We start from the raw sequence: 17024 nt of genomic DNA on the forward strand, positions 1-17024 counted from the left end.
GCTTTTTCAAAATTTTCTAATATTTTTGGATTTTCTGATAATGACAATTTTTCTCCCCCTAAAATGCAAAATCATTAAAAAGAAAATTTGACAACCAACACTGATAGCTTTGTCTCGCCATCCATTTTCTGCTAACTGTGCTCTGTTTTGCAGAAAATCTAACATAAAGTACCCCCATGATTTACAACCCATTGATTTTCGACAGTTTGAAAACCGTTTTTTCAATCTTGTGAAAGTAATCATGTTTGTTCCGCCGTGAGGGTTTCGGCGTATTCAAGTAACATATTTTTGTAATAAACTAAAAACGTATTTTTGGTTTTTAATTTTTCAAATTTTTAGGGTTTTTGAAATATTGTTTATTTTTTACAGAAAACAAACAAACTCCTTGTTTCAACCAACACAGGGTCCAGTAGCCTCTTCCTCCTTTCCATGTGCCAGGCTGCTCCAACTTACATTCTCACAATCTTTGGTTTTGTTGAGCACCTGCACATTCGAAGTATTCAATTACTTGAACAATTTAGCCCTGGTCTGTTTGACCTTAGGCATTTCAACACAATATGTTTCATTCAATTTCGGAAAATCTTTGTCATTAGGAACAAAGACTTTTTCAATTTTAATTTCAACTTTTTTATCTTTTACTGAATCGACATGTTTCTTAACACTCCATGTTTGACCTTTTGGAGTACGTCGTTTGTAAAAATGTGATTCTTTTTGAACATTTTCATTTTGAACAACAACTTTAGGTTTCCAAAATTCTTGAGGTTTTGTCATATCAACTGATGTTTTCCAACTTTGCGTTGTTCTGAATCTGGGTGTGTGAGAATTCCAGGTCTGTCTTGAATCGAACCTGTTCGGGTTTGATTTCCAGTTTTGATTCAAAGCAAACTTATTTGTGTTGTACCTCCAAGTTTGTTTGGAATCAAATCTGGTTGACCTTTGTTGTACATTCTCAGATTTCTGTTTGTCAACATCATCAGACTTCTTTTTTATCTCAACATCAACAGGTTTCAGATTTGGACACTTGCATGCAAGATGTCCAATTTGATCACATTTGAAACATGTTCTTTTAAACACATCTTTGACATGTGGTTGTTGCTTTTTCTGAGCATGAAACTCAACATTAGACTGTCGTCCAAATTTAAGTTCTTTCTCTTCTGCTAAACTCTTTCCTTGAACAAAACTCATTTTTGTCTGATAATTTTGTGTTTCATTTTTATTCCAACGTTGTTTCTTCTTATAACCCAACCCAACCTTCATGTTTTTCTTCTTGAAACCAGGTTTGTTATAAAAAGTTTTGTGACCTTTACCAGCAAACTTTGGAATTTCAGATTTTTCAATTTCAACCATTTTGAAAACTTTATCAATCTTTTCTGAAATCACATTCTGAATCGGGAATACAACATCTAAGAACAATTAGTCCGATCCAATCATGGTATAAACCAATCCCTTTGAATCATCATTCAAATTTTTCTTGGATTTTGTGTTTTTCAGATATCCATCATGAAAATTACCTTCATTTTCATCTTGTGATTCAGAATTACCTGTATCAACTGACTCTTCTTTCAACACACTTTCAACAACTTTACCTACCACCTCTGAATCACTAGAATCATCAGATTTGGAATAGGTTACGTCAATGTTATCAGTCAATTGATCTACCAGGTTGAAAGCTTTTTCGACCTTTTCTTCATCATAAAATGCAAACTTTTCCGGTGGTGGAACTTGATGAAACTCTGAGCCAATGCCTATCTTGTTTTGCTCAGACTCACCATCTCCCAGTTTTATATTGAAAATTCTTTCAAGCACATATGACAACACGTGATAACTTTTTAACTTGTTGTTGTCCTGTTCTAAATCAACAATCTGTCGCTTTAGCTTAGCAACATCCTCAATATAGGAATTAACAACACCTTGTTTTATTTCATACATTCATTTAAGCTTTTTAGTTGTTTCAGATAAATAATTCATTCTTGATTGAGCAAATTTCATTTCATCTTTCACTTTTTCTTATGACTCTTTTGTAATATGACATGCCAATTTCATTGAGTCATATTCTTTCTTCATTTCTTTACAAACAATTTCTTTTTGATCACATTCTTCTGTCTTTTTCAAAACATTTTCTTTCAAAATTTTATTTTCTTTTTCTAATTTTTTATATTTTTCTGAAAGTTTTTCATCATTTTCTTTTAAAACTTTTTCATTTTCTAGCATTTCTTTGCATTTTTCTTTGAAAATGTTTTCGATTTTTGTGAATTCAAGATTTCTTGTTCTGAACTTCTCATCTTTTTCAGTACAAGCTCTGCACGTTTCCATGCATTTCTTGCACTGTTCAACCGGTTTTAAGATTTCAGAATCAGAATTTACCTCAGTGATTGGCACCTCGGTGTTTGTTGCAGTCTCTGTCTGCTTCTGATGAGCATTATTCTGCTTTTCTTCAACACTAACTTCATCACCAGCATCTTCATCACTAGCAGACTTCAAATTCTCAATCTTTACCTCAGTCAAGCTTCCAGTTTTGTTCTCATCTTCTACAACCTGCTGTTTTTCAGTAACAGCTTTCTCAAGCTCTTCATTCACCTCAACTTTTTCTTCAATCCTTTCTTTCTTAGTAACTTTCAAATCTTCAACTTTCACAACTTTGATTTCCTTCACAACCTCACCTTCAATAGCTTCAACTTTAACCTCTTCAGCAACTTTCTTCAGATTGTTCACCATTTCTTCAACATTCTTCTTCATTCTCTCTTCATCCCTTTTTCTCAGACACGATGTCATGGCATATTTGATTTCCTTTTCATGCCTTTTTGCATATGTGTCATCTTTCAACACATTTCTATAGTATTTGGCTGATGAAGGAATTATGAGAACAACATCTTCAAAGATTATGTCTTTCTTTGGAACAAGTGGTTCACCTTCTCTGTTGAAGTAGCACTCTCTCTTTTTATCCAATCTCTTGTTGCTGACAGCACTCTCATACTCTTCTTGCATCTCATCCATTCTGTTCAAAGCAATGTTTCTTTCTCGATAAGTTTTCTCATTCAAAATCTCTTCTCTGGTTTTCTCTTTGACCTTATCAACAACATTTTCTTCTTTGTTTTCATTTTTTATTTCTGCAATAAAAACAAACTGTCTTTTCTCTGTTATAGATCTGCCATGAGCTGTTTTTCGAACATTTTCCAAACGATCTTCTTCTGGACAAATTGTGCTCCAGTCAAAACCTTCATCATCGTGAATTACTGCACAAGCTCTAGATTTTTCTCTGCGTTTATCTTCAATCATTTTTGGCTCTTCTCTACTTAGGTTATAGATTGCTTTTCGGTAGTAATCATCATTGAACGGATGTTCATTTCCACCAACTGCATAATTAGTGCATTCTCTCTTGAAATGACCTTTCTGCTTACATTTGAAGCAGGTCACTTTGGACTTATCAAATCCAAGCTTTGTTGATGCACCTCCAAGAGATTGTTTCCCAGTAATTTCCATCTGCGGATGCAACTAGCTAAACACCAGCGGATGTCAATGAGTTCCATCTCTTCCGGATCAATCTGGTCGTAGTCTTCTTTGGTTAAATCTGAGTTTCCAATTTTGCCAGCTACAAGACCTTCATACGATTCCAGAACAGATGCAAGAAAACTCATTTGTTGCTTAGCTGCGTTGATGCTCATTGCCGGATAATTTTTCAAATTGAGAGCAATGTTGCATAGTATTTCCTTTGTTTCTTCAGAACTCGCTTTTGAAGCGGATGAATGATAACCTGGATTGTAGCTTGATGAGCTTATCTGAGGTTCTTTTGTTCTTTCACCACTAAATGCTGTCTTTGGTGAACTATCAGCTTTCACCGAAGGTAAATTACCTTTGTAATACAAGCCAACATTCTGTTGATGTGAAGAACTGCTCATCTTGTTCTGTTTCTGCAATTCCAGCTCATGAGTTTCAATCTTTTCAAATAATGTATCAAGAGAAATTGTTTCATACAAAGCATCATTTTTCAAAATAAAAACAAACGTTTGCCACTGATCAGCTCGTGGTAACGCTTCTATGACTTTATCAATAATTTCCTCTCTTGTTTTCACAATCTCAAAACGTTCAAGTTCAATTTTTAGATGACATAATCTCTCTATCATTTGCCTCACAGACTCTCCTTTAATGCTATCAAACAGATCGAATTCTTTCTTTAATAAAGCAATTTTGTTCTTTTTAATCTGTTTACCCCCCTCAGCTTTAACTCGTAAAGCTTCCCAAACAGATTTCGATGACCCATCATGGTTAAGCAATGCAAAAATATCATTTCTAATTCCAACTGGATCAAAACAATCATTCTCTGTTCAGTTGCAAATTCGGATTTATCTTCTTTGGATAACTTCTTGAATGGAAGATCTTCTCCTTTATCATCCTTTGGTCTTTCATATCCAAATTCCATACAGAACCAGCTTTCATGCGCATACGCTTTTGCCCAGTTAAGAAACCGTTCTTTCCACCAAGTATAATCCTCAATGCTTTCCAGAGTTGGTGGCTTTGAGTGTGTTCCATAGAAATTATCATGCTTGATGTTCTCATTGATCGCTTTTGTGATGGTTTTTGGTGTAACGGTTGTAATCTCGGAAGATTCGGATGTGAACGCATTGAAAAACGTATTGTAGAATTCTGCAGCCATGATGTAAACCTGGAGACAAACAGTCAAACAAACACAATTAGTACAAACAATATCAAACAATCTGAAAAAAAACTGACACTCGGTTGACGTGAAATGATCTTGACACGAAATGACACTTTGGAGCGAAATAAGATTTCAAGCGAAATCACTTAGATAACACTTTCAAGCGAGATCACAGCTTCAAGCGAAATCAGAATATTAAACAGAATTCCACTTTCAAGCGGAATCACTTGTTTCAAGCGAGATCTTCAAGCGGAATAACACTTTGAAGCGGAATCTGATGAATTTTCAAGCGAAATAGCAGATTTAAGCGGAATAACTTGCTAATTTCAAGCGGAATAGTACTTTCAAGCGAAATCAGCTGGTATTTTTCAAGCGGAACCAATATGTTCGTTCAAGCGGAATCTGCTTTTTGACCCATTTTTATCACTTTTAAGCTGAATTTAGATCTGATATTCTCAAGGCTTTGTTAAAACACTGTTTCGCATGTACTGCGAAAGATTCAATCCATTTTGACCATGAAATCTTGTCCAATTTGAAAAAGAAGGTGTAGAAGTCAGAAAACTGATGTAATCGAGCTAAACTCTTCCTCCTGAGCTCTGATACCACTTGTAGGGTCGATGTACGACCTGACTGAGTCGATCAGAAGAGTTGTTTAGCCGAATCAAAGGCGGAATCAATGACACGGATGCTCGATTCAATTTAAGTGTCTCGTATATTGATATAATAGTGATTACAACACCTGGAGACAATTCGGCAGCACTTCGTTACCGAATACACAATCCTGATTCCGCTTCAAATGAAACGGAATATGCTCCTATATATAGGTGATGAGGTTCCGCTTGAAATGATCAAGACACTTTCAAGCGGAATCAATTGATTTTGATTTCGCTTGAAATGGAACTTGACAGTTTCAAGCGGAATCACCACCAATTACATGAAAATCAGTTTCTCGCACCCGAGCACTGGTTTATCCTATCTAATCCTATTACATGACTTGATACAAGACGAAGTCAATAGACATATTACACTAACAACCCATCTATGACTCATTTAACCCATATTCTTACAACTTAATTATCACTCTCGCCTTTAGATAAATGGATTAAACGGGTTGAACTCGGATTACGTGATTTTAACTATATACAAATTAGTATTAATGCTTTTGATATATTCAAAGATACAAGTCATGTTCAGCTTAAACGATTGAACCCCACTCCATGTAAAACCCATCAAAAGAAAATATCATTAAACAATTACAAGATCCTCAATTCACACAACTCACTTGATTATTACCCACCAGCTCATTTGACATGTTTAAATAAATGAGTTAAACAAATTGTGCTCGGGTCACATGATTTTAACTATAAGCGAGTCAGGGTTAATGTTTTTAACACGTTCAAAGATGGAAGTCATGTCAAAGGTTGGGGCTAACATGAATAATATTAATAGTGGGAAGCCGGTGTATGATGTTTTTAAAGCTAGGCTCTCGAAATGGAAGGCAGATTCTCTCTCTATCGGTGGAAGGTTAGTGCTAATTAAGCAAGTTCTTGAAAGCCTTCCGACATATTATTTTTCTCTTTACAAAGCTCCTTGTAAAGTGATCAACGATCTTGAAAGAATGATTAAACGGTTCCTATGGGGGGTGTTCTAATGAAGTTCACAAAATCCATTGGGTTGTGTGGGAATGTGTTATGGTTACTAAAGACAGTGGTGGGCTTGGTATTAGTAAACTTAAAGATATAAATGTGGCTCTTTTAACCAAATGGTGTTGGCGGAGGAAAATAATTTACGGCGTAAAATTTTCATGGCCATCCATAGTCACATTCGGAACTGGGACTTTCTCCCGGCTAGGAATACTATGGGAGGTGCGTGGAACAATATTGTGAAGGTGATCACTCGAACTAAGGTAGAAGATACTCCGCTTAGAAGTTTTTCAAAGGAATTCCAGGAAAGGGAGAAAATATATCCTTTTGGTTGGATCCGTGGGCTACGAGTAAACCTCTTAAAGATATGTTTCCAAGACTATTCCGAATTGAATTAAATAGAGGATGCAAAATCATAGATTGATTACAAACCGGTATCGGCCAGGAAAAATTTAGCTGGCAATGGAAAAAGCACTGAATTACGGGCTGGAGACGGAGGATTTGTGCCAGCTGCTGAGCCTACAGGATCCGGTTTTTTTGTCGGAGAGGAAGGATAAATGGGTTTGGCTTGGAGAGGATTCGGGGGTTTCAGCGTGGGCGCCGTTAAAAGATTACTAGCGAAAGGCCATGACAACACAAACAGTTCAAACTTGTAACACCCCGAAAACAGGTTTGGTAATCAAACCATGTTAATACAAAAAGACGGGTAAATTACCGCAATGGTAAAAGTAACCCGGTGAATATTAGGATTTTTATATAAATAAGCCTAATATTAAATAAAAGCTGAAAGAAAGCTTTTTGAGAAAATAAAGTTATAGAAGCCCGAGTTAACGGGACTCAAACTAAACTTAATCATAAATCTCCCCGAACTCACTAAATTAACTAGGAATGTTTAACCTAGTTAATAAGTGAGAATATTGTTAGAAATTAAGTGGGTTGTGGCCTACTTAACAAACTAACCAAACATGAGGGGCCATAGTGGATAAACATGAAAGTTTATTTAATAAAAGGGGTTTTAACCAAAAACACACATATGTGTGTGTTCTGTTCGTCGACCTCAGGAGGTTCCATGGAGCCAAAACCCTAATCTCAGCAAATCATCAAATTGAAGGCTCAAACGAAGTCTAAATTCAGAATTAAACGTGAATTAACGATCACCCAAGCTAGGGGATCATAAGGTATGTCAAATTTTGATGATTTATGAAGTTGTGAAATTTGAATAATCATCATAATTGCGAATTATGGATGAATTATTGAAGCCATGCTTGAATTAAGGATGTATACTTGCTTAGGAACAAAACCCTAAGTGAAAATTCTACATATGATGTTATGAATAGAATGATTTGATGAATTACCACACTAGGATAAGTGGGTATCAATCATAAGATGAATTTGATGATATAATTATGATTAGAATCATCATACATGATAGTAATCAGGAAATACTTGAACAAATTGTGTATTTAAGTATATAATCATATTTACTATGATATGAGTTTAGTATGATACGATAAAATTTGATGATATATTCATGTTAAATGATGTTTAATATCATCAGGTATTAATTCGGTAACTTATAGTTACAAGAACTTGTTAAATAAAGTGGTTAAAAAAGCGGTAGCATAATAATGATGCTTACCAGATAATTGACCAATAATATGATTGAATGATAAATTCGACATAAGAATCGTAGGATGGAATAGTCGTAAATGGTTATGACTAATTTAACCATCTTACAAATTTCAATGATAGGTTGACGCTTGACAAGCTAGGGGGAAGCTTGGGAATGAAGCGGGTCAAACGAACCAAGAAAGAAGGAAAAGCATAATAAGAATGCAAGGTAAGTAAAGCTTACACCCTATCCATTTAATACCTATTGGTTTTATAGGTTATGAATAATATAAAGTCTTGTTTGAATTATGATGTTCCGACACGATATTGTACGGTTCGGAACAAAAGACAATGATATTAAACCATGTTTAATGGTTAAAAAGAGTTAATATAATTATTTAGTCATGTAATGACTAATAAATAGCAAGTTTTGAATGATTACCTTATAAGGTAGACCAGTATAAATAATAAGGGTAAAACGGTAATTCTGTCACTCGTTGATGATAACCGTTAGTTTTTGAAAGACACTTTATGACGTAAAAACATAAAGGGGTCAAAAGAATAAAGAAATGATTTATAAGTAAAATGGCCGCACGGTGTGAACCGGAGCGAGTCATGTAGACGAGATGATAATAAATCTATCTCGCAAAGATACATGGTCATTTAGACCAAACGGGTCAAAAGGTGAAAAAATCACCCTTTGACAATAACGAATAATGGTTTGTCGAGTTGTATGATTATAGGAATAAATATCGAATGGATATTTACATCGCTATTACTTAGCGCCTATTAAGGCAAGGTATCGAAACGGGTCAATATATTGATCCGAGCCAGGTATGTGTAATAGATTAACTACTCATTTAGAACGAGAGGTTCATTGAGAGTTAAATAAAGTAAAAATAGACTTTTGGTTACTTTAATGAGTAAATCGAATGATTCAAGTGATGGTCATTGTGATTTGAGACATAATGACTTTTCAAACAAAATCATATCTAAAAAGAGGGATTTTGGGTCAAACATGCTTTCAAAAGTCCTTCATCGTAAATGAAAGACTAAAATGGACCAAAACGCCCTTGTAAGCTAAATCAAGCGAACGACCCTTAAAGGTTGTTTGGAAATGAGTTTTATGATAAAACAAATACTTCGACTAAGTATAGAAATTGAAAGATGTAACTTTATGGTCAGATGACTCTATATGAGTCTTAGCCGTAAAATGATAATCCGAGGGGTATAACTCGGAATATATAGATCTCCACATTAAATCCACTACAATTATAGTTGTGGTGGAAGATTACTTGATAAGAAATGTGGAAATATGAAGCTAGAAACGAATGAAAGCGATTCGTGTTTAAAATATACTTAAATACCCTTAATGAGTCAAAATAAGTATATAAGCAAAAACGGGTTAAATATGCATATAAACCTATGAATTGAACCTAATACAATAGAAAACAATTATAACATAAAGTTCATGATCATTGGAATGCGACAAATAAGTTTGTTTGATAAAATCATGAACGGGTCAATAAAAGTGGTAAAAATATATTAAGCCGCAGGCTTAAAAGTCTCAAAATTTATTAACCTGGAAGTCGGATTTCAACTCCATGTGATGGAGAATCGAATTACGATCACGTAGGAAGAAATGTGAAGAAAAGCGGATAAAAAAAGATCGAGTTATGATCATTTTAGTCGAAATGTAGTTTGCTGGCAATATGCAGCACCAGCACCAAACCTTTCTGTCGAATTGCCTTGCTCGCGTCACGCGACAAGAATAGGCAACGCGGTCGCGGCCCGCGACTATTGTCGCGTCACGCGACACTAAACCCCCTCTCCCGTCGCGGCACGCGACGGGTTAGTCTCGCTGAAATTGTTGCTGAAACTTGTGGTTTGCAATGTTTTGACTCGCGAACTTGTTTAGGCATGTTTTAAATGCCAAGTGACTAACTCATTTCATGTTTTATGAAATGTAGGTGTGCTAGATACACCGGAGGACGATCAAGCCCGACAAAGAACCGAACACGATCAAGAATTCAAGCTTCCGCTACTGTTTCGTCGTCCGGTTTTAAACGGCGAATGCATTTACAAAATGTTGAAATCTTTTATTTCTCAAAATGTTTTAACGAACCCGTATATTTAAGTGTATGTTTAACTGTAAATACACTATTATAGTCGAAATTTATATGATAAACGTATAATTGGACTAAGAGTCTTACAAAACTTTAAATGGTGCAGGTGGATCCCCGCTAAGTGTAACATTTTTGCTTGGCGGGGGCGGGGTTGGGCCGAATTCCAACGATGAATGCTCTTAGAAGATGGAACGTGAACGTCGATGATACGAGCTGTGACTTTTTCAACGAGGGAGAGGATCCAGTTAACCATCTGTTCATGGCGTGCATCTTTGCCAATGTTGTGTGGCACTTTATCAGCAAATGGTGTTGGGTTCCCCAAATCTTCGCTTTTTCTTTCCAAGACCTAATAGAGGTGCATGTGCATTCTCGATTAAAAGAGTCGCAGAAGACTATTTTCCAAGGAATAATAATTATCAGTTGTTGGAGTCTCTCGAAGGCGAGAAACGAAGCTAGATTCTCAAACAAAGCTTTCAGAATAGAAAATGTCATTAGTGAGGTGAAGTCGGTTGGGTATCTTTGGGCTAGAAATAAAACTAACTTCAAGAATTTATCTTAAGAAAATTGATATAAATTTGTAATTATGTAGTGTGGTTGTTGTGCTTGGCCTCCCGGTTTTCGAGATGGTTGTTGTTTGTATGAAGTTTACGTTTCAAAAAATGTCTAGTTTAAACAATTCAACCCACAGACCCGAAATGGACGAGGTAATGGAATTGATTATTACCATTCCATGTCTTGTTTCTTTACCATGTGAGAATGTAATGAATCATTACTTTTTATTGTTTGGTGGGTAAGAAAAGACAAAGGAATGAAATATGATAGTGGTGATAGGTGGTAGTTGTAGTGGCGACGGTGGGGGCGGTGGTGGTGGGTGACGGCGACAATGGTGGCGGTGGGGGTGAGTGGTGGTGGCGGTGGCGGTTCACCGTGGTGGCAACGGTGGTGGTGGGTGGCCACGGTGATCGGAGGTGGTAGCGGTGACGGTGACGGTGGGTGGCGGTGTCGATGACGGTGATCGGAGGTGGCAGCAACAATGGTAGGAGGCAGGTGGCGGCAGAGGCAGGTGGTGGTGGTGGTGGCGGTAGCGGTGTCGGTGGCGGAGATGGTGGTGACGATGGTTGCGGTGGCAGTGGTGGTGTCGTCAGTGGGTGGCGACGGTGGGCGGTGATGGTGGTGATCGGAGCTGGAGGTGGTGGTGTGGTGACGACGACGGGTGGAAACGATGGTGGGTTGCGGTGTTGTTAATAAAGGGTAAAGAGGGAATGAAATGAAAAAAACAGGGGGATGGATGTAATGATTTTGAGGGAATAGAATGCATTTTGGAATGGACGATTCCATTCCATCGACCAACCAAACACTCTTTTCTTCATTCCCTCACAATAACCCATTCCATTCCACATGTCATTCCTGCATACGAAATGCTACCTAAAAAAGTTAAAACCCCACCGAAAAAATATAATTAAACAATGAGAAGATCGTTAATTTAACCCTACCATCAAAAGTACCCTAGAAAAGCCAACAAAAAGAACTTAACACACCTTTCTTTTGTTCAACTTCCTTCTTCCATGTTTCCCCAACTTGTACCGTACAACCTCATAATGCATAATAAAAAACATAACATATGTGATAATATTATCCCACTCGCTGTCTTTGCTCAATTATCTTCTGTCACCAGAATCTTCATCGTCTTGATCTGACCAAACCCCTCTTTTCTTCCCTTCTCTTACACGCCAAATATTATTATCATCAATCACATTTCATCCAATCTGTTTCTATATTTTCTTCATCCGGTTTGATTCATCAACATCTGATTAAAGGGTATTCATTTGTTTATATACTTTTCAGTGTTGTTGATTACTTGATATTAATAATTAATATTTGATTGGTGATTTCGAGTTGTGTTGAAGTGTATGTGTTTTGCCCTAACTGTATTGGTTTAAAACTTTAAATTAAGTGTACATTGATTGTTTGATTGGATTCATGTTTGTGGATTAAGGATCTAGGGTTTATTTGTAGTTGATTTTGTGGTGATCACTAGTTTTATGTAATTAAGTGTTGACATTTGATATTGATCTTTTGATCTGAGTGTGAAAGTTGGGATTTTTGTGATGATCATGATGCTGATGATGTATGAGCATAAGTTTTTTTTTTTTTTTTTGCTAATGTATGAGCATAAGTATAAAAAAGGGAGTTTGTGTAGTGGATCTAAAATGGAAACTGCAGATTGCCATTTGGCACGTTGGCGTTGATCGTTTCGGCTGATGTGTGATTGAATCTTATTGACTGAATCAATTGGATTTTGAAGGAAGATAGTTTATAAACCAGGCTTCTATTTGTATAAAAAAGTAATTTTTATTCGTTCATGCTTTGATTTTTTAAAGTTTTAGGATTTGTTTCACATATTGAAGATATGTGCGATCTTTTTTCTTGCTGCCTTTAGTTACGGTAGTTTTGACTTGGATAGTTTGATGAGCGGAAGTTGTGTTCTTAATTCTGTTTTATATTTTATGTATATCGATCTTAACTTGTCGTATGAAAATATGGGCAGGATTGAAGGTGTAAAGATTATGGAGACAAGATCTGTTTTGTAGATATAGTTAAATCAAGTTTTGACCATCTAAACAGTTAGGATGGTAGTTCCTAAAAAGACAGCGTTGGCGTTCAAGTCCTACCAGAACCAGGCTCAGGTGCTGGTTAAAACTTACCTTTTGGCGGAGGCTTTTATGCCATACACATCTGTTCTTGGTGGCGTATTTGCTTCCAAAATGGTATGCCTAATCTTTCCCTTTATATTTCTTTACTTATATGTTCCTGCATCACTAGGTGTGAAACACCTTTATTTATTTGTTACTGTTATGCATCCAATAAATATTAGATATGTTAGTTTCAACTCATTTACTTATGAGAACACGTGTCAAACAGGTTGAAAGTCGGCCGAAGTCTTTTTTAATGTATACAACCTCCTAAATAGGTTTATTCAAAGATTTGGATTATTATTGGAGTAACATTATCATTGTGATCATAATTAACACATCAAGTTGTTTGTTTACCTCTTAATGAGGCTTTTAATGGTTCAGATCTCTTAGTGGTTCAGCACTTAATGGTTCAGACTGTTTGTTTCACGAGCAGATGTCTGAATGGTTCAGACATTTTCCTCTGAATGGTTAAGATTTATACAGAGTCTGAATGGTTAAGACCTCTAATCTGAATTGGTCAGACATTTGCCTCTGAACGGTTAAGCATTATACAGGCTCTTAATGGTTCAGACCTCTTACTGGTTTAGCACTTAACCATTCAGATGTTGCCAAACAGCATTATAACGCATACACCCTCATGCACAGATTTTGTATAAAGATTTGGATTGTAATAATATTGTCTTTGTAATCATAATTAGTTTCATAATCATTTACAGAAGTTTGGACATAAAAGTGTTTATTTGTTAAACCAACCCCGCGGCCTGTTTTGATCCGTGCTTAAACTCATCTTTTTCTTCAGGTTTACGATCTTACACAGTTGATAAGCACTTTTTACTTCAGAACGTATGCGGGCCTTACAAAAATTCAACGAATTGAGTGGAACAACCGGTAAGAGCAATTGCCTTATCTTGCTTCTCTCATTCTCTCAAAACGTTTTTCGAATTTTCATTCATTAGTTTCATTTTATTTTTCATTAGATATTTTTAAAATTTTTCAATCTTTTTATAATCCGTCTCGTTCTTTTTCCAGGGGTATGTCCTCTGTTCATGCCATATTCATTACAGCAATGTCTTTGTACTTTGTGTTCTGGTCAGAACTTTATTCTGATCAGTATACTGCCGGTCCTGTTACTTTCAGAAGCTCACCACTCTCTACATTTGCATTAGGGGTAAGTGTTACTCATATATTGAACATGATCCAGTAATCGCTCTCAAAACAAGTTATAAAATAGCTAAATGTTTTTCAAACTTTAAACTTATTGGGTCCCTCGTGATGTTTTCAGTATAATTTTTTGTACAGGTTTCTGTCGGCTACTTCCTGTCGGATCTTGCAATGATCTTTTGGCTATATCCCGCTTTAGGTGGATTAGAATACGTAAGTTCGTCATTAAGGTTATCACCGCTGAGGTTTTAGATGTTCTTTATGGAAATTATTTGTACTCCCGGATTTCAGGTTGTTCATCACACTCTATCAGCAATTGCGGTATCATATGCCATGTTTACAGGAGAAGGGCAGCTTTATACATTTATGGTCCTAATATCTGAGTTGACAACGCCCGAGATCAACTTAAGATGGTATGTTTTGGCAAGTTATGTTTATAATTCACCTGTATATAATTATATATTGTGAAATTTAATCGATTTTTTCGATGGATTAGGTACCTAGACACAGCTGGTTTAAAAAAGTCTAACGCGTATCTGATTAATGGTGTGGTTATATTCTTTGCATGGATGGTGAGTATAACTAATTTTTTTATCCATTATCGATAATCATGTTAGTGCACATATTAAAATTGCCAAAATTTCCATTTTGATATCTGATATGGAAAATTTCCAACTACAGTAACCGAACATTGTCATCATTACTGATTTCACGTGATGCATAGTTATTTACGCATATGAACTTAATTAATTTGTTTCCTAAATCTTTTACAGTTGCTTTATTAATTTATCTTTGTGATGCAGGTGGCCAGAATTTTGCTTTTTGCGTATATGTTTTACCATGTGTATTTGCACTACCATCAGGTAATTTTGTTTTGCACTCGAACCGTTTTTCACACCCTCTCGATTTTGATGCACATAAGCCTGGCAGAGCAGGTGTGTCGTGTCGGCTAACGGGTCAAAATGGGATGTTTTAGACTATGTTGTCAAAGACGCAAGGCGCAGGCGAGGCGCATCGGCCTCGCCCGGAGCCTAGGCGCAAGGCGCCAAAAAAGCGTGGGCTTTTTTAAGAAAAGTGCACATAGAGAAAAAAATATAAAAAATATGTTATGCTTTAAAAATAAATAAGATTCTACATATAAAATTAAAAAAAACTATTATACATGCCATTTAAGATCATGTAGCTAATAGTTAGTAGCAAAAGTTTAGGACTTATATGTTGTAAGTTTTGGGTGTGTGAATAAAAGTCTCAAAAGGTGGTAAATACTTTTTCCCACATTGGTGTGGGAACAAAGTTAGTGGTTGTTTATAAGGTAAAGCCTTTACTACTCAATTGTAGCTTTATGACATGTTTTACCACAAGTCCTACCCGCGCGCAAGGGGGTGGTGCAAAATGAGTTTCTGAGCTTGAATTTGGTTGAACTCGTGCGTGCCCGCGCGACCTACGGACACGAATGCAGCTCCGGAAAACCCGGGCCTGCGTGAGCCAGTTTTTGCACGCACTCGGTTTTGTTTTTAATATGGTCATTTGTTCTGTTTTACCTTGTTTCCTGCGCCTCAACCACGTTTTTTGCGCCTAGGCGCGCGCTTTTTGCGCCTCAGAACCGTTTTTTTCAAAAAAAAGCCCGTTTTTGCGCCTAGGCTACCACCAGGCGCTGTAGGTGCGCCTCGCTGCGCCCGGGCGCCTAGGTGCGCGCTTTTTGCGCTTTTGACAACATAGGTTTTAGAGAAGTATCAATTAGGGATGGGTCATAACTCATAACAATGGACGGTTTCAAATAAAACTAGTGCTTATTGATGACAGTGTAACGGTAATGATGCTAGTTTAGATGTTTGACAAGATTTTTATATTTAGAGTTAACTGCCATTTTCGTCCCTGTGGTTTGTCCAATTATGCCGGTTCAGACCAAATTTTAAATTTGTACCACTTCCATCCCTGACATTCTTGAAACATGCCGGGTCCGTCCAAAAAAACATGAGTTAATTGTCATTTTCGTCCCTGTGATTTGTCCAATTATTCGATTCAACCTTAGTTTTTTTTGGATGAAACTGGCATATTTCAAGAATGTCAGGGACGAAAATTGTACAAATTTGAAATTTGGCCTGAACTGGCATAATTGGACAAACCACGGGAACGATAGAATTTGCCAAAGGCTTAAATAACTGATTGTCCAATTATTACACCTCCTTGTATTACCTTGAAATTTTCAAAATACGCATCCAAACACCCCTTAAGACGCTTAAATATATGCATGAAAATGATCTGATATCATGAATTTACCTTCAGGTGATACAGATGCATGAAATCGGGGTTCTTTTGGTATTTATGGTTCCATCGGTGCTTGGTGCCATGAACTTGATGTGGTTTGGGAAGATCGTTAAGGGTATGATGAAGACGTTAGCAAAGAGGCCGTAAGTTCATTTTTTCGCGTCATGGGTCTCGAGTTGATGTATAAGATGGTAGAAGCAGAAAGAGGGAAGTTGATGACCAAAATTAGTGACCAAACTGGAATTGTTGTAAATCACTTGGTTATATGTCGGGTAGTGAATCATTCGTTTTTTCTTCGGAACAAAAGAAGGCTGTGTATAATATAGGTCTTGATTGCGTTACGAGTACGCCATTTTGCAGGTGGCCGGTTTTCTAATTTGTTACAATATACTTTGATATTTTGATTTTAAATACACTTGTTCCTAGATTATGGCTTTCTGCATATGATGTCAATATATTTTGTGTTCTTAGAGCATTCACAATATATTTTTTTATCCGTATCCATGTATTTACAATTAAAGCTATTTTTTCTCTCTCCTTTCCAATTAGATAATATTTTTATACCTTTATCATTACATTTTATCTCTCATCCACTCCTTGGTTTTAAAAAGCGCGCCTTAAGCGCGGGCGCGGGCATGCACGAGTTCAATTAAATTTCAATTCAGAAACTCATTTTTTGCACCCCCCTGCGCGCGGGTAGGACTTGTGGTAAAACATGTCATAAAGCTACAATGGAGTAGTAAAGACTTTACCTTATAAACAACCACTCACTTTATCCCCACACCGATGTGGGACAAAGTATTTACCACCTTTTGAGACTTTCATTCACACACCCAACATATAAGTCCTTTGCTACTAACTATGT

The 17024-nt window shown here is 36.5% G+C and overlaps 1 protein-coding gene across 1 annotated transcript; it reads left to right on the plus strand.

Annotated features, from left to right (window-relative positions):
• Positions 1–11666: 11666 nt before the first annotated feature.
• LOC110909914 (TLC domain-containing protein 4-B) lies at positions 11667–16638 on the plus strand. Its single transcript, XM_022154646.2, has 9 exons — positions 11667–11852; positions 12583–12802; positions 13530–13618; positions 13760–13898; positions 14030–14104; positions 14183–14304; positions 14388–14463; positions 14695–14754; positions 16178–16638. Exons 2-9 carry the CDS (start codon positions 12665–12667, stop codon positions 16304–16306), a joined length of 828 nt encoding a protein of 275 aa, XP_022010338.1. The 5' UTR covers positions 11667–11852; positions 12583–12664; the 3' UTR covers positions 16307–16638.
• The last annotated feature ends 386 nt before the right edge of the window (positions 16639–17024 follow it).

This window comes from Helianthus annuus, chromosome 7, assembly GCF_002127325.2.
Source record: "Helianthus annuus cultivar XRQ/B chromosome 7, HanXRQr2.0-SUNRISE, whole genome shotgun sequence".
NCBI lineage: Eukaryota > Viridiplantae > Streptophyta > Magnoliopsida > Asterales > Asteraceae > Helianthus > Helianthus annuus.

Bases quoted from the DNA above. Each gene is read 5' to 3' on its own strand.
- LOC110909914 (XM_022154646.2), top strand. From the start codon at position 12,665: ATGGTAGTTCCTAAAAAGACAGCGTTGGCGTTCAAGTCCTACCAGAAC. The intron at 12,803-13,529 runs GTATGCCTAATC...CTTTTTCTTCAG, and splicing joins GCGTATTTGCTTCCAAAATG to GTTTACGATCTTACACAGTT. The intron at 14,305-14,387 runs GTATGTTTTGGC...TCGATGGATTAG, and splicing joins CCCGAGATCAACTTAAGATG to GTACCTAGACACAGCTGGTT.